General features: G+C 40.1%; 1 protein-coding gene across 9 annotated transcripts in view; it reads left to right on the forward strand.

Moving 5' to 3' along the window:
* The window catches only part of DISP1 (dispatched RND transporter family member 1), a 215638-nt gene extending 197404 nt beyond the window's left edge, over positions 1 to 18234 (forward strand). For all 9 annotated transcript variants that reach the window (XM_061187324.1, XM_061187327.1, XM_061187323.1 and 6 more), the window contains 5 exons: positions 3677 to 3800; positions 4616 to 4743; positions 5090 to 5187; positions 7189 to 7286; positions 14626 to 18234. In XM_061187324.1, coding sequence (XP_061043307.1) covers positions 3677 to 3800; positions 4616 to 4743; positions 5090 to 5187; positions 7189 to 7286; positions 14626 to 18234 — 4057 coding nt within the window. The remainder of the gene's footprint in view (positions 1 to 3676; positions 3801 to 4615; positions 4744 to 5089; positions 5188 to 7188; positions 7287 to 14625) is intronic.
* The last annotated feature ends 745 nt before the right edge of the window (positions 18235 to 18979 follow it).

Raw genomic sequence — 18979 nt, forward strand, 5'->3', positions numbered from 1 at the left:
GGACCAGGGTGCCAGGCAGCCTGCCCACTTACTCAGATCCACAGTTTACCCACAAACGCAATCCATTCATTCTGCTCTTCTGAGTCCTTCATATCTGTACTATTTGAGACTTAACCTACTGAGAAGTGCCATGGATACACTTTTTTATAGAGCAGTGCCGTGGATAGCAAACTGCGGGCCTAACCTAAGCAGCTGATACAGCAGTAGGGCCTTGAGGAAAACTGTTACCTGGTCAGTCACTGGAAAATGACTGCCTGCTGTCACCCAGGAGTTACAGAAGTGGATTGCGTTTACAATTATGTTGTGTGGTCTAAAGATTTACAAAATTAAGATCAGGCAGATGAAAGACAAGTGCTACATGGTACGCAGAGGAACATACTATAGTAAAAAGAGTGGTCCTTTGGAAAATTCTTCCAAAGCACAGAAAAGAATGTGCAGGTTCTTTATTCAAATTTAAACTTAGTTAGAATATAGCTGGAACCCAGACTCACCATGAAGGGAATTAGCCAAAAAATATAGCGATAAAATTTATAGGTCATTTTTAATTTCCTTTACTTCTCCAGTTTTCCTGCTTTATTAGATTTTTGCCTTAATATTACAACCATTGTCTGGGTTTCATATTATACATGAAACTTTTGTTTCCCACGTGGTGCCCATAGTTACACAACATCTTAGAATAGACAGCAGGAAGCAGAAATAACCTCAACAGTTTTGTGGTATTTAGGAGAAACCCTTGTCTGAATGACATTTACTCAAAATAGATGGGGCTTTCCCCCGTGGTGCTTTATGCCCTCAGGATGGTGATTCCATTTCTTAAGTGCGAACAGTTGTCTCTAGGAAAGGTTAGCATGTGAAACATCTGCTTTGTGAGGAAGTGGACTTGTAATATAGTAAGGTTAAACGTGTTTGGAAGAAATGTGCTGAAATCACTAATGCCGTAAAGTTTCCATATGTAGTCAATGCATGGATATGGTATAGAGCAGTGCTGTAAAATCAAAACCAAATGTTTTCAAAGGCAAGAAAAAGCAATTATTGAATGAGGTTTTTAAGGTTGCTATGTATGTGTGCAGATTTTTCAAGAACACAAACAAAAAGTCATTATATGGGTAAATTAAACCACGGTATGAAAACTAAGCAATTTGGGGCCCACTGCCCTCTATTGATAACATGTTTGTAAGTAAAAATGCATAACTTCTGGTTCATTTGAAAGAAGATTGATCCATTTAACATAAAGTATAATGAGTAATTGTGTAAGCCTGGGGCCATTTTCATTTCATAGGGCTGATATTTTAAAGGTCTAAAATGTAAAGGACTCTAAGTCTGAAGCAATGAACAGAAAGTCTCAAATGTGCTATTGACAAAGGACTTTATTGCTTCAGACCGGTTACTTTCATCTTAGTTTGCATTTGGTAGAAGAGGAAATAAAGTATAGAGAATATAAGCTTTGGGTGTGTTCTAGAAATACGAACACTTCTGACCACTTGGTGTTTACATTTGAACAACTACAATCAGCGTATTGTGATTTATTTGTTTTCATTACGTTCAGAATTGTTCTTAAAAAGTTATTCCATCTTATCTAGCATAATGAGTTTTTAAATGCTGAATTTACAGTCTAGTGAATAATGTTCATACTTTAAGTCCTTTGGGTCTAGGTGATTTTGCATAGAGACATTAACTATTAGTGTGGCTTAGGAATTTAATTTTCAAATGACAGTTGGGGGAAGCATCTGTTTGTGGCAAGTTGACTTATTCCTGATGTCTTCTGTTTCTCTTGTGTTTGAAGCAAGAGATGATATCATAGTGGTTAAGAGGCCAGACTCTAGAACCAGACTACCCAGGTTCCTAGCTTTATGACCTTTTTTTTTTTTTGAGATATTATTGACATGTAACATTATATTAGTTTCAGGTGTATAACATAATAATTTGATATTCGTATGTATTGCAAAATAATCACCACAATAAGTTTCGTTAACATTCATCACCACACAGTTACAAATTTCTTGTCTTTCTTGTAATGAGAACTTTCAAGATCTACTCTCTAAGCAACTTTCAAGTATGTAATACAGTATTATTAACTATAGTCACCATGCTGTACGTTACACCCCCAGGACGTGCTTGTTTTATGAGCTGGGCCAGCTTGTGACTTTGAACAAGTTATTTAACCTGCCTGTGCCTCAGTTTCATTTCATAAAGTTGTTGTGAGAATTATATGAGATGATAATCTATGCAAAGCATGAGAGCAACTCGAACTCCTAGTGGGTGCAGGCTATTATTCTTTATTTTCCTAAGGTTGCTTTTAAAAGAACAATAATGAAAAATGCCTGTGCGAGTGCTCCCTTAAAGCATAATTATGTTATACTTTAACTTCCTTATTAAAATTTAATTTGAATATCTCCACAAAGCCAGATCTATGAATTTGAGAGATCAGAATATAAAAATCAGCCGTCTATTCTTAGAGACATATAATAGTTTTTTTCAGAATGATGGTTAGAGCCACTAGCTTTCTTTAAACTGCTAGCATGATTTTGAAGAAAAACTCAAAGTATATGAGCAAGAAGCCTATTTCAAATGAGCCAGAAATAGCCATCAGAGCAGCCCAGTGAGCTAAATAACAGTGTTGAGAATTTGAGAATAATTGTCCACAAGTTAAATGTTTCATTTTTTCTCTAATAAAAATTCAAGAAATCTGAAGTTGGCAGGATACATTTTGAATTTTAGAAAAGTTCAGTTTAGTCAACTTCTATGGAGCACTCAGTTCTTATTGAGATCTGGAAGCATCAGGTTAGGAAGACATGGTCCGGGATTTTATGGAAGGGCCCAGAAACAGATATTTCAATGGAAGGTGGTGAATGAGGGTGTGGGAAGGGTGTTGGAAGAAATGGCTTAATGGTGGGATTTGGTAACAGAGAGGAGTTTCTGAGGTGTAGTAAGAAACTAAAGCCAGGCTGTGGTGATTAGAGAGTGAAGGGAGGATAGGTACATACACGGGTGTTTGTTCATCTAATCAATAGATAGTTACCAAGCACCTTTTAAAAGGCACTGTTCCAGGCACTGATACTACACTAAATCAACCAGTCAATCAATCAATAGTCTCTGCCCTCATGGAGCTCACAATCTAGTGGATAAGTTCATTATAGTTTTAGCTAAATGGAAGGTTAATAGGTTTATGGGGAGGTTTCAGTTTGGTTTGGTTATTCTTATGACTTACACTACCTGAACCTGTTTATGGGCTGAGCTCTTTTTCAAGAACTGATGGAGTAAAAGTAGGGAGAAAGGAATAACTGGAGAAACAAAAGTTCTGAAAGAGACTGCAAGGAGGATGGAGCCTCTGTTAAAATATATTTCTTTCCACTTAGAAAGTGTAGATTTAAGAGCTTCTTTTTCCCAGGCACAGATGTAGCAGTGAAATGTTATTTGTCAGGAATGGACATTATTCTTGCTCTCAATAGCCTGTAGCATCTGACCACTGCTACTTTATCACAAAAAATGAGAGGTGATCGTCCCATTTTCTACTACAATTATGTATAAACACTTATAATCTCATGAGATCTTTTACTGATAAATACCTGTGCTAGGTCTGAAATAGGAAGATTTAACAAATTGCTCTCTTAGGTAGCAAAAAAACTTTACTCTGCTTCTAAGAGGCTTTCTTTGTGATCTCTCTCTGCTTTTGTAGTTATGCAGCCCTGATAGCAGACTGGCCTGTGGTTGTCTTGGGCATGTGCACTGTGTTCATCGTGGTCTGTGCCTTGGTTGGAGTATTAGTGCCAGAGCTTCCTGATTTCTCTGATCCATTGCTGGTAAGGAGAATTGAGCCAGTAGAATCTGTTTATTTTCTTTAGCCCTCAATCATCTCAAAAGGTTAAGTATTTTAAGACATGTTGCATTATGTTATTTAGTATCCCATCTCTTTTAAAAACCTTCTCAAGCCATCAGTAAGTATACACTTCTCTTTCTGAAAAGTAGAGACATGTCTGTATTCTCAGGTTCCTAAAAGGGGTCAGGTAACTTGCTCACCATCAAAAATCTGGAAATTTGCTTCTTGGTCTCCATGTTTAAACTAAAAAGCAGAAAATTGGAGAATCTGCGGACTGTAAAAACGTCTTCAAACAATCTTGAAGACTGAATGTCACCTTTTTTCCCAAAGACGTTAAAGGAATTTCAGTATTACTGAGAGATAGCAGGGTCTGTTTTTAAGTAAATGTCCCTCGGGAGTGGAATAGTGAGGAAAGTATGAGCAAGGATAATGATAAACTCTTTGTAAAACACTGTTGCATGCATAACACAATTTAATTTGACCATGATTTTTTTATAACATAAAAATAAATGTCAGGTATGAATTTGGAAGAGAAGCTTCAGATAAGTTTTTTTTTTCCTCTTTCCTGAGACATGTAACATACCAAAGAATCAAACTGTTTGTCACAGTAAATAGGTGATCATTATTATGTCAAGTCATCTTGTCTTAATGCAGTTCGCCTCTGGAGTAGCTGTGAGGAACATGTATATTTTCTGTTGAAAGCTATACATCACCTTGACATTGCCTTCCCGAGCTGTTATAACTATACTTAGCCTGAAATGAAGTACACTAATGGGACTTTGTAATATTTTGCCTTAGGGTTTTGAACCAAGAGGGACTGCAATAGGCCAGAGACTGGTCACATGGAATAACATGGTGAAAAATACAGGATACAAAGCAACATTAGCAAATTACCCCTTTAAATATGCAGATGAACAAGCCAAAAGGTAATCATTTATTAACTTTTAGACAAACCACTGCTAACGAATTCCACTTTTAAACATTGCCTGAGCAAAAAGATTACATCTAAAATGTGTGGCTCAAAATCTTTGCCACTGAATTTGTTGAAATTGTCACTGTCTTTTAAGATTTTGTTGTATATTAGTGAGGGTTTGGGGTTTTCTTTCCTTTTTCAGAAGTGAGAAAATTAATGTTGGTTGCTTATGTTCATCCTTCCGACTTAATATCAAGCGCTTAATAGGTCATGACTTTGAGGTTGTATTGTTACCAGTAGGCTTCTCAGCCTTGAAATAGTGAGGACTTGATTGAAGATCAAACTGTGTTCCATTTCAGCCATCGGGATGATAGATGGTCAGATGATCATTATGAAAGAGAGAAAAGAGAAGTTGACTGGAACTTCCACAAGGACAGCTTTTTCTGTGACGTTCCAAGTGAGTGGCATCGTAGATGACAAACCTTTCAGAGTTTCCTGGGGTTGAACATGATTGATATCCTAGACTGTCAGGAGTAGGTGGCTGGTCACACAGCTTCACTGCTTCTATCATGCTTAAAGGGGTTTTAGCTTGATTAACTTGTAATTTTACTTCTCTAGGTCAGTCAACCACTAATCTGAATTTATTTACCTAAAATTAAAAATTAATGAGATGATTGAGTTATATTCGGTTTTAAGAAAGATATGTCTAATAAAATTCTTGACCTTGCCCCAAATCTCAAGGCATTTAAAAAATTCCTTGTACATTTTTTTGGATTGAACCCTGAAATAATCTACAGTATTATCAAAAATTTATATCTAAATTTTTGATTCATTCAAAAAACCTATATTAATAGCCTTCTTGTGCCAGCCTTGTCATTAGACATTACAGGTAGCGAGATGAACAAAATAAAGTCCAGAGGTCCAAAGCTTGAATGCCTCAGGGACCTAGCTCATATATGAATGAGAAAAGTGAGCTGGGTTAAGAATGCAGGAAGTGATGGTGATTGAGGAGAATGCAGCAGAATGTGGCCTTGAAAAAACGAGGGCCCAAAGATTGTAAGAAATTCCCGGAGGCCAGGAATCCAGATTTCAATGTGGAATCACCAGATCTCTAAATGTTGGCAGCAAATTCACTAAATAAAATTCACTGTAGCCTAGAGTCAGCCTGGTCTCTGTGCGGCTGCCAGGAAGGAGGAGTTCACGGCCTCAAGGAAACATGCGTCAGTTTGAAAGTCATTGATTAGCCCTCATGGTTACGGATGAGGAATTGCAATAACTCCAGTTTCTGATTAAGTGAATATTAACATTGAAGCTCTTCTGGTTTCAGCTTTTTGTTGTTGTTGTTGAAAATCCTTCTAAAATATGTATTTTCCCTATCTTCTTAGATCACTAGAGAACCTGATTGGGTCTTTGATGTTTCTAGATCTTGTCAAACCTCAGGGTCTTTATTTGTCTTGAAGACGAGAGTTTACTAAAGAAAACTTCAGGACCATGAAGTTTTTCATGTAATAAAGCTTTATTCATAAATTTGCAAATTGATTTTCTTTGTCAGCACCATTAGGCATTTTAGATCATATAAAACGAATCTACTTTGTTTCAGTTGGTTCCTATTAATTTTTTTAATGGCTGAGGAAGCAGGAACCGTACTTACTGAGCACTCATTTTTCAGTACCACATTTAATTCTCACACCTATTTGGGAAAGTGTTGCTGTCTTTATTTTACAGATGAGGAACCAAACCGAGGCTCAGAGAAGTTGTTAGTTGCCTAAGATCATCCAGCTAGTAGATGACAGAACCTGGCTACACCCAGTTCTAACTCTAAAGACCATGCTCTTTCCAGGATATCACACAACCTCCCTTATTCAGAAATATATTTTGTATTAGTATAATTTGCAAAATGTGTTTTCTAGAACTCTGAACACTCAACCAGAATGAGTAGTATGTCTGTGATCCTGGCCAGTGTTCTGTGTTTAGTTGACTGTTTTTAGTGCTTTTAAGCTGATCACTTGCCGTCTTTGCTCTCTAGGTAGCTGCCAAAGAGAACATCCTTATAATCCATTCTTGATATTCCCTGGTGCGTCGTTCTTTGATTTTATATACCATTGGGGTGATGTGTTGTGAAATTAAGAGGGAGGCGTTCAGCTGATTTTCTGCTGAAAGTTCTTACGGATTGCTCTTCCTAATTACAGTCTGATCAGAACTAGATATGTTACATAACTACTACTATTTTTAAGATATAGTGAGTAGACAAAGGCTTTGAGCTAAAGCAATATTATAGCGTTACTCTTTAAAATTTTTTTACATTTTTCTCCTGGAGTTTAATGAAAGACAGGATTCCCTACTGCTAATGAATTGCCCAGGTGGTTCCCCAGTTTGAATTATTTCTGAACGCTGAGTCTTCTGAAATAAATGAATAATTTATAAACCTTTTTCTTTTTTTTTTTTCTCCTATCACCAGGTGACCGATATTCCAGAGTAGTATTTACTTCAGCTGGAGGGGAGACATTGTGGAATTTACCTGCAATTAAATCAATGTGCAATGTAGATAATTCAAGGGTATGTAAAGTAAAACTGAAATATGTTTAGCACAAATAAGGTTATACTTTTGAAACTCCTTTTACTGCTGACCCTGGTGCCTGATCAGATGAAAGCATTCAAGTGGCTTACCTACCGAGGAGTAAACACCAGCAGAGTGGCTTCGCATTCTTTCGGATCCCAGGATCAAAGTGTCTCTGCTTCCCCACCTTTAAAACAAACCATCTTCCTTAATAAAGAACTCTTTTTCTTTCCCACTCATGTTCTTTGTCCGTGATAGTCTTTTGTATTATTTCACAGCTTATTTCCTTTCAGGATAATAGTTAAGCCTTTTTTTTTTCTTCTTTTGTTGTATTTTCTCTTCCTAATCTAGTTTCATTGTTCACTCCATTTTCCCCGAGGCGACTGTCAGCATCTTAATTATGCAATGAAATGCTCACCTTTCTGGCAATCAATGGGTCATTTGGGCCGATGACCTCAAAGGAAAATTTAGGGCACAGGCTAGGAAAGGGGACATCAAAGGGCATAAATACAGTATCTATGGAAATGGCCAAAGTAATCCAATCCAGATTGTTCTGAACTCTAAACACCTTGCTGCTTTACAAGACAGAAAGATGCAAAAAGACAGCACCAGAAAGTGTAAAGTCACCTACGGAGCTTGGAAGAGCTGTCAATTTCATGTGTTCAGAGGTAGTTTCTCCAAGTAGAAACTGCTGTCTGATGTCACTAATGGCCTTGCCCAAGCACAGTAACCAGGTAGAAAAGGAAGTCGTGTTCTTAGCATAATTCTAAAATGTAAAGTCACTGGTCAGTTGAAAATCTAATCACATGCCCTGCTAAGAGCTAGACTGACAATCCAGTGCAATGACCTGTTCTATCAACAAGGTTTCTTAATGGAACAGGAGGTAGAAAGGACTCTTTGAGATAACCCACAGACCAGCATCTCATTGTGCTGATATAAGTACCTTCTGAGAACTGAGTGGCTTACCCAGGTCACCTAGTTGGTTGGTCCCAGATCTCCTGACTTTATTCTTCATTCTGAAAGGCTCTTTATATATTTTGAAAATAACTTTTGCATTGATTAGGATGTCGGGATTTTCTGTGAGTGACATCTTGTCTCTGTGCAGCTCCAAATAGACCAAAGTCACAAACTATCTATAAACAACCCAAAGTTTCTTCATCAGTGGTCAATTTTTATTTGTCATATTTTCTTCTGTTCTATAGCTATCAGTAGGTTATTTAGAGGCTATGGACATACTTCTCCTTGTTGTGGGTTACAACCCTTCTCATATAGAAGGTTAACTCTAAAGTAGTGTATATGTAGAGCACTTGCTATGTGCGAGGCTTTATGCTGGGTACTTACTTCTCTCACAATGGACCTGTGACCTTGGAATAACACCATTTTTTTTTTATTGGAGTAAAATTGCTTTACAATGTTGTGTTAGTTTCTGCTGTACAATGAAGTGAATCAGCTATATGTATACCTATATCCCTTCCCTCCTGGACCTCCCTCCCCCTCTCCCCTGCCATCTAGGTCATCAAGGAGCACCAAGCTGAGCTCCCGGTGCTATACAGCAGGTTCCCACTAGTTATCTATTTTACACATGGTAGTGTATTTATGTCAAACCTAATCTCCCAATTCATCCCACCCTCCCCTTCCCCCTCTGTGTCCACATGTCCATTCTCTACATCTACATCTCTATTCCTGCCCTACAAAAGGTTCATCTGTACCATTTTTCTAGATTCCACATATATGTGTTAATATACATTTTAACAGATGAGCAGTTAAGTTTAGAGAAGTTAAGCCAGTCTGGTTACTTTATAATCACCCCTTGGATGAGAACAGTTCATTAACTTCTATACCTCTTAGATCTCATTATTCTACCCTTGCAGTTAATCTTGAGACCTTCCCTCCCTGGAAGACACTAGAGTGATTGAATTCACTCAGTTGATTAAAGCTGCTGTTTATTGAGTGTTGTTAATATTTGTCAGGAAGTGTTCCAAACACTTTAATGAATTATTTCATTTAATCCTCATGACAGTGTTTGTTAGGAATGAAGCACTATTATTTTGCCTATTTTATAGATGAGAAAAGTTCACACAGGTGGCAAGTGGCAGATGCAGGATTTCAACCCAGCCAAGTCTAATTCCAGAGTCTGTGCCTTTACCCACCATTCTTTATGCTTCCGTAATGCAGATTACCACTCCCCCTATTTGTGTTTTGCCTTGTTTGACTGTATATACCATTTCCCACTCAACTGATCCTCAAAGAATCATCATGGCCTAGAATAAGTATACTTTTTAAAAAGATCCAGCAATTTATTCTATGAATACATGTTAGACTCTTATGGACTCAAAAGCCAGTAAGCAGTACTGTGCCATTATAGCTTTCATAAGTGAAAACAGTATATTATTTTATATATATTTCAGATGATAAAAATCAGCATCAATAGGTAGCTTACAAAAAGTTATACAGAAAGGATAAGATAAAAAAGTTGAATGAATTACATGAAGGGACAATAATGGGAGGAAAATAATAAAGCTAAGGATGAGATTGAACACCGAATAATGCATACCCCACAATTCTGTATATTTGAGCGATGGTGAGCTTCAAACTTGTCTCTAACCTCCCTGGCAGCCAGAGCAAAAAGGAATTCATGATCAGAGACAAAAGTCACTTAAATAGAGTAACAAATGTGTTTTTTAGAAGAAGCCCATCTTTTCCTCACACTAAGACAGGAAAGGATTTTTCCCATAGGCTTCATAAAAGAAGTGTGATGTTGTGAAGAAAGTTCTTAGCAGGTTTACGAGAGGTACAGTATTGATTCTTAGTTGGTTTGTAAACCATATCTCAAGTAGGTTGGTAGCAGGAAAACATTATAGCAGAAGCATTTCTACAGGGATAAAGCAATGAAAGCTAAATACGGAGTTTCTAATGGTTTGGCTTGATGCATTTGCAAAATTTAGACTATCGAAAAGAATAGATGTCTGTTTGTCTGAGTTTTTTTTCCTACTGGGCTCATAATAAGGATTGGATGGCTGTGAGTTCAAGTCTGTAATCCCTGGCAAGAACATAACAATTTGTGATCCTCTTGTGAAAATTTGAGGAACAGACCCAAGACACGTACATCTGAATGAATGGTCAAGCCAATTGTAGATCCACACCAATAAATGAATAAACAGAATCAAGGCCCCCCAAATACTACCTCAAGGAGCATGGTTGTAATTTTAACTTTTTAAATTAAATACTTTTTTGCCAGTTGCAAATGCCCTTGTATTCTAGTCTCAAACTCTGCTCTGAACCCAGAATGACATATGTTTCTCATAGAGATAATGTATTCAGTGATATCTTAAATAATAACTATTGGTCAACAGTTCAGATTTCACATTATTACTGTACTTTTTTGAGTCTCCCAGCTCAAGACCCTTTGAAGATTTTTATTTGTTATGGCGGTTTGAGCAAAATGTGTCCTGAGGCTCCTTGGCAGTCTTTCCCTTTTTCCCCCCCCTCAAATCCTAGCTATTGTACCTAACCACTTGGTTATTAGCAACTATCAAGTTGAATGGGACACACACCAAATGGTACAGAGCAGAAGAGCTAATTGTTGGTGGGTTGACTCCAGAAAGCATCTGGTAATCAGTGTAATGTCACGAGACCAGGTCTTCCAGTGGTCGCCTGCCTGTGTTGACAATACATTGAGTTCAAATTCCAGATCCCATTTAAATTACATGCCACTTATACTCATAGTTCAGATGGGCACTGGTTTCCAGAGTGAAGAGCTTCTGTTTCTGATGCTGCGCCTACCTCCTCACAGAAATGCTTGTTTTCTTCCACTCTTTCAAAAGGAGCCTCAGTTGACTCCCCTGATCTTCTTCATTACTTTGTCCTGCACTTTGACATTCCTACGGGACACACTGGCAGAGAGTCATTAGTAACAAAGAAGTGTGTGTGTCTCTAATCTTGACTCTGCTGGAAGCCCTTTATCCTATTTCTTAGTGTTTGCATAGTGTAGATGTTGGAGCTCAGAGGAATCAGCTTATAGAAGGGATTTGAAATTTGGTGCCTAAGACCCTTTTTACTCGGGTAGCTTTTGTGGACAGCTGGAATGCCCCCCTCACACGCTTAGAGGACCCCAGAAATGTGTTTCCTGACGTTTGTTTTAAAGAGAGCTGTGGAGCCCTTGCTTTCTTCTTCCTCTCTAGGCTCCCTTCAACTTTCAATACATGAGGAACTTGGTCACGTGGGGAAGGAGTGTCTAGCAGTTGATTGAACCTGGTATTAAGGGCTTAATTTTCTTCCCTTTATTCTTTCCTTAGCTTCTTAACATATCTCCAACTTGGCCATTAGTCTTGAAAGTTAAGGTATGATTTAAAACTCTGCTGGTTTCTTCTTTTTCTCTCCTCTTCCTTTACTCTTATTTGAAGCCAACTCCACCCCTGCTACTATCTAACTAGGGAAGTGTGCAAAGATGTGTTATCACCACATAAGCAAAATGATCCCTAAAAATCCTGTTTGTGAATACCTAGAATGAAAAGGGCATTACTCATAAGAGTTGCAAGAAATTACTCTCATTAACTCCATCCTTATTTTTATAAACTTCAAAGATTTCAAAATCATTCCTATCAATCCCTTTCCCAAGAATATGGCAAAGATGCAGCTGCCTTCTGCATAAAGATACACCTGCTTGCCAAGCTCTTTAAGCCCCACAATATAAAATATGACTCTGTGTTGTTACCTCAGTCCCAGATGACTAAGTTGTGCCGTTATCCCATCGCACTTACAGACTTTGGCACTCTGTCCACAGGTTCACATAGACCCTTACACATAATATGCTGCTTCTCATGTTGAATTGTAACTGTTTGTTTTCTTGTCTGATTTCCCTGCCTCACTGTGAGCCACTTGAGGGCAGGACCACTTTGCCTTATTTGTCTTGATAGGTGCTCAATAAATATTTTTCCTTTTAGATGGATGGATGGATGGGGACATACTCCCTGAAAGCCTAGACAATCCTTGAGCTCCATTCCTTTAGATTCAGGGCACTGGCATCCAACTCAGGATAAATGTCTTCTCTCTGTCCTTATTTCTTACCCCATAAAAGAGTCCTCAAAAACTGTTTTCCAAAGGTTGTACATCAGCCATCACCTTTGAATGTGAGGACTGGCCCTCCAGAGGCTCATTAGCATTTATTTTTGATAGCAGCCATCAAAGTAGTATTTAGTCTGTGTTTGTCATGTCCAACTTTTTAATCTTTGGTCAGATACACACATAAAAAACCCCTGCAATTCTTTGAAAGGGTTATTCAAGGACAGAATTCTGTGCTTTCTTTTCCAGTTTTAGCTGGCAACCCTATTTCCTTTATCTTTGGCTTTTGGTTATTTGAGCAAGTACAAATATGTTCCTTCTAGCTGATAGTGGGTTTCGTAATGGATACAGTTCATTTTCTTCCATCTGAAAGCTGTCAGACATTGGGGTTGCGTTACCTTTCTTTCAGTTCACCAGGCTGACCCCAGGGACTTGCCTGTTATTTCTTTGTGGGGTAAACCTGGTTATCTGAGAGATGCTATTCCAGGGTTTCCTGTTATTTATTGGGTGGTTCAGTTTCCCCTGAGTTAGCACATGTGAATATTTTTACCTAGAAACAATTAAATATTAATTATCCTATTTTATGAAATGTCAAGTAATTATCGCTCTTTAAAACTGAGCTTAAAAATTAAACCTTTGTTAAAATCAACATTATTTTAGTACACTTGTATAATAACCCTTTGACTCATTTTTCTTTACCCCCAATAGAGTATCTTAAAAAACAAAAACAAAAAAACCCCCAACTTTTTATTATGGAAATCTTCAAACAGAGGCAAAAGTAGAATAGTAGAATGAATCCCTACGTGCAGGTCACCCAACTTCAGCAATTCCCAATACGTGGCCAGTCTCCTTTCATCTACACCTTGCCCCTGCAGAATAAGTCCCAGTAAAGTGTCTTCATAGCCAAGTTACCAGTAACTTGGTTCTTGGATAAGTCTAAGTTCTAAAGAGGTGAATTGTGCCAACTTCTCTTCTACTTTGAGAAAATATTTCAATGCATGATTGATAAAGCCTACTTTAATAAAAGGGAAAGGGTGGTTTTAATCTTATTAGAAAAAAAAGATACTCATGCCCTTCTTGAACTTTGGAGTTTCTTCCCTGGAACAACCTTTGGTAAATAGAGATGAGGGAAAGTGATAGGAGTGGGTCGTCTTTAGCCCTGGCACTTCCAGAGAAGTCTCTGGACAGGCTCAAGAGCAGGGGGATATTTCTTATTCTCACCCTCAGGGAAGAGGGGCCATTTGTAATTTATAGATTTTTAAGATGATGGGATTGTGCAGGCTTCACTCTAATCTTAGCAATGCCAGCTTTGACATTGGAACAAATTTCAATTTTCTATAACAAGAACAGCCATAAGAAGGAAAGCCTTCTCCAGGAATAGTGTTCTAAATGAAATACTCTCCACGTTAAATCCAGAATTGTTATACTTACTAATATGCAGCAGACCCCTGTTTACCAAAATAGAAAGTTCCCCAAAAGGGGGGAGTTAGCCAACTTGAATAAACTTTGAAAGATGTGGAAGAAATAATTAAATTCCTACTGAAGTATTTTATTACTTTTATATGTTTATTTAAAATCATATATATATGTATATATATATATATATATATATACACACATATAATTTTAATTTAGAAACATTTTCCCCCTCTACTCATATATCAGGAAACAATTTTATTCCAGGTTTTTCATGCGTCTTTGGCATCACTCCTCTGATATTACCAGAATCACTTTTTTGAGTCTGACAGTTATCTAGAGAATATCATCTTTGCCTCCAAGTTGATTGAAATATAGTACCTTTGTCACCAAAAATTTCATGCTGATTACCAGAAATTTTAGGCAAAGCCACAAATTTGTTTTATATATCAATTGGGCAATTGTTCTCTTAATTAATCCCATAGGTATACATACATAAGCTTCACAGCCTATCCATTTTATTGCTTTTTAAAGTGACTTTGAAAAGGCTTGTTTACTAAAGAGGTGTTAATTTTACCTCCTTTTTGAAACCAAACTGGCATTGATTGAAATTGTTTCACACTTGTATGTCATCCCCAAATAGGAGTTTGTTGTTCAAAATGAAGTAACAGTAGTGAGCCTTCTGCAGCAGAAGAGAGCAGATTTGGGGGGAAATCTCACCTTGTGTTCAAACTGATACCTAATTCAGAGGATGATTCTGTAACTTCTGTAACTTTCCTGTCCCGCAAGGCCACCGTCACTCAGACCTTTCTGTGAACTGATTTTAAACGTCAGTTCTTCCGCGTGTCTCTGTCTCTGCAGATCAGAGCTCATCCCCAGTTTGGTGATCTCTGCCAGAGGACCACGGCTGCTTCCTGCTGCCCCAGCTGGACGCTGGGGAACTACATCGCTATTCTGAACAACAGATCATCCTGCCAGAAAATCGTTGAGCGAGACGTTTCTCATACCTTGAAGCTACTTCGGACCTGCGCCAAACACTACCAGAACGGCACCCTGGAGCCAGACTGCTGGGACATGGCGGCCCGGAGGAAGGACCAGCTCAAGTGCACCAACGTGCCACGGAAATGTACCAAGTACAACGCTGTGTACCAGATCCTCCACTACTTGGTGGACAAAGACTTTCTGGCCCCAAAGACAGCCGACTACACACCCGCTTTAAAGTACAGCATGCTTTTCTCGCCCACAGAGAAAGGGGAGAGCATGATGAACATTTACTTGGACAACTTCGAAAACTGGAACGCTTCCGACGGCGTCACCACCATCACCGGGATTGAGTTTGGGATCAAACACAGTTTGTTTCAGGATTATCTTCTGATGGATACTGTATATCCTGCCATCGCCATCGTGATCGTCCTTTCAGTCATGTGTGTCTACACCAAGTCCATGTTTATCACTCTGATGACCATGTTTGCCGTCATCAGTTCCTTGATCGTGTCCTATTTTCTCTACCGCGTGGTGTTTAACTTTGAATTTTTCCCTTTTATGAACCTCACCGCACTCATTATTTTGGTGGGCATTGGAGCGGATGATGCCTTTGTCCTGTGTGATGTCTGGAACTACACCAAATTTGACAAGCCTCACGCGGAAACCTCAGAGACAGTGAGCGTCACGCTGCAACACGCCGCCCTCTCCATGTTCGTCACCAGTTTTACCACGGCGGCTGCCTTTTACGCTAACTACGTGAGCAATATCACAGCCATCAGATGCTTTGGGGTATACGCGGGGACAGCTATACTGGTGAATTACGTTTTGATGGTCACATGGCTTCCGGCCGTGGTTGTCCTGCACGAGCGGTATCTTCTCAATATCTTCAGCTGCTTCAAGAAGCCCCAGCAGCAAATATACGATAACAAAAGCTGCTGGACAGCGGCCTGTCAGAAGTGCCACAAAGTCCTTTTTGCCATTTCGGAAGCGTCTCGAATTTTTTTTGAAAAAGTATTGCCGTGCATCGTCATTAAGTTTCGCTACCTATGGCTGGTCTGGTTCCTGGCCTTAACTGTGGGCGGGGCCTACATCGTCTGCATAAACCCAAAGATGAAGCTGCCCTCTTTGGAGCTGTCCGAGTTCCAGGTGTTCAGGTCGTCCCACCCTTTTGAACGTTACGACGCCGAGTACAAAAAGCTTTTCATGTTCGAGCGCGTCCACCACGGAGAGGAGCTCCACATGCCCATCACGGTCATCTGGGGTGTGTCCCCAGAAGACAATGGCAACCCCCTAAACCCTAAGAGCAAAGGGAAGCTGACCTTAGACAGCGGCTTTAACATCGCCAGCCCAGCTTCCCAGGTCTGGATTTTGCAGTTCTGTCAAAAACTGAGAAATCAGACATTCTTTCACCAGACTGACGAACAGGACTTCACCAGCTGCTTCATTGAGACCTTCAAGCAATGGATGGAAAACCAGGACTGCGACGAGCCTACCCTGTACCCGTGCTGCAGCCACTGGAGCTTCCCCTATAAGCAAGAGATTTTCGAACTGTGCATCAAGAGAGCCATCATGGAGCTGGAGAGGAGTACGGGCTACCATTTGGATAGCAAAACCCCAGGGCCGAGGTTTGATATCAATGATACCATCAGGGCAGTCGTGCTAGAGTTCCAAAGCACCTACCTCTTCACACTGGCTTACGAAAAGATGCATCAGTTTTATAAAGAGGTGGACTCGTGGATTTCCAACGAACTGAGTTCTGCACCCGAGGGCCTCAGCCACGGCTGGTTTGTCAGCAATCTGGAGTTCTATGACCTCCAAGACAGCCTTTCCGACGGCACCCTCATCGCCATGGGGCTCTCCGTGGCCGTGGCCTTTAGTGTGATGCTGCTTACAACCTGGAACATCATCATAAGCCTTTATGCCATCATTTCGATCGCCGGAACTATATTTGTCACCGTTGGTTCTCTCGTCCTGCTGGGCTGGGAGCTAAACGTTTTGGAGTCGGTCACTATTTCGGTTGCGGTCGGCCTGTCTGTAGACTTTGCCGTCCATTACGGGGTTGCTTACCGCTTGGCCCCGGATGCCGACCGAGAAGGGAAGGTGATCTTCTCTCTGAGTCGCATGGGCTCTGCCATTGCCATGGCCGCACTCACCACCTTCGTGGCTGGGGCCATGATGATGCCCTCCACGGTTCTGGCTTACACCCAGCTGGGCACCTTCATGATGCTCATCATGTGTATCAGCTGGGCTTTCGCCACCTTCTTTTTTCAGTGCATGTGCCGGTGCCTTGGGCCGCAGGGTACCTGTGGTCAGATTCCTTTACCTAAAAAACTCCAGTGCAGTGCCTTCTCCCACACCTTGTCGACAAGTCCTGGTGACAAGGGACAAAGCAAGACACACACCGTGAATGCTTATCATTTAGATCCCAGGGGCCAAAAAGCTGAAATGGAGCATGAGTTTTACGAATTAGAACCTCTGGCAGCCCACAGCTGTATGGCCTCCGAGAAGACCACTTACGAAGAGACCCACATCTGCTCTGAATTTTTCAACAGCCAGGCAAAGAATTTAGGGATGCCTGTACACACAGCTTACAACAGCGAACTCAACAAAAGCACCAAAAATGAAACCAGCTCTGCCTTGTTGCAGCCCTCTCTTGAACAGCACACCATGTGTCACTTCTTCTCTCTGAATCAGAGATGTAGCTGCCCAAATGCCTACAAACCTTTGAAATATGGCCTGCCGTCTTGCCAGCAGATGGGTGACTGCTTGTGCCACCATTGCGCTCCAACTGCCAGCAGCTTCATGCATGTCCAGAACGGCCTGGCCCCTCTGAAGGCTGCACACCAAGCCCCCGAGGGCTTCGTGCATCCCATCCCACACATCCACCACTGTCCCTGCCTACAGGGCAGAGTGAAACCTCCTGGAATGCAGAATTCTCTGCCCAGGAGTTTTTTCCACCACCCAGGTCAGCACATTCAGGCCCAAGAAAAACTCGGTAAGACCAGCGTACACAGTCTTCAGAGCCTAGAAGAGCATCTTCCAAAGATGGCAGAGCCGTCGTCATTGGTCTGCAGAAGCGCTGGAGCTTTACACAAAGCATGCTGTGCTCCTGAGACTCACCAAAGGGGACTCTGTAAAGACAGAGACATCGGGAACGTGGAGGGCAGTGGAGGGGCTGCAAACAAGGACTCCAGTTCAGTGAGTCCGACTGACAAGGCAGAAAGGCAAGTGGAGCCAAGCCTGTCACAGACTGATGTCATCGTAAACTCACACTTAAATCAGAATGAACCCCAATTCATCTTTAACCATTTAATGGGGGAGGCTGGTTATAGGTCCTGCCCAAACAATCCACAAAGTCGTGGCAGAATTGTGAGAGTTAAGTGCAGTTCTGTGGACTGTCAAATACCAAACATTGAAGCCAACGTGCCTGCTGTATTAACACACTCAGAACTTTCTGGCGAAAGTTTGTTAATAAAAACACTTTAATAAATATTGTATTAAACCAGTGCCTCAATTGTTCCTTTGAAATGGAAGTCAAATCCAGAAGTTTAGAAAGGTAGTCCAAAAATACAGGAACAAGCATGTTTAACTTTGTCAAAAACCATGAGATATTTTTAGATTCCATATGAACAATCAACAAACTCACTTATCTAATAAGTGTTAGCCATTTGGGATTTTATATTTTCAAAAAGTACAGTTGTTTTTTGACATTTATACCCAGCTTGAAAAGCTATTGTCTCTCTCTCTCTACCCTCTCATAGCAGTGAGTCAGAGATTTAGAGTTTGAATTATCTAGAACTTTCATTTCTCCCTGGCAGTTGTATTTACCTGATACCCTTATTCTGGTGCCTTTGGTTGTCAGTAATAAGGACTTTTGATGGCTCAAAACAAACACTGATTTTAAGAGAGCTACTTCAGTTGGGCTCCAGTAACTAAACAACATTAAAATTTCTATTTTTGGTGAGGCTTCATTCAGAAATGAATCGCCAAGCATTTAAATAGTGCATTCTACCTGTCTGCACGGGTAGACTTTACATGAAGCCAATGACCCATTTATATCCAAATTGGTGTCTTTTGTCCACATTAGCCAAAATGTACAGTTGTTCCATGGTTACATCTATTCACTCAGGAATCATGGGCACCATGTTGTGTCAGGCGACAGTGATGTTAGTGTCACAGAAGGGAAAGCACAGATGAAGAGAGGTGATTACCTGAAATTGTGCTACATGTC

Source organism: Eubalaena glacialis, chromosome 3, assembly GCF_028564815.1.
Source record: "Eubalaena glacialis isolate mEubGla1 chromosome 3, mEubGla1.1.hap2.+ XY, whole genome shotgun sequence".
Classification (NCBI taxonomy): domain Eukaryota; kingdom Metazoa; phylum Chordata; class Mammalia; order Artiodactyla; family Balaenidae; genus Eubalaena; species Eubalaena glacialis.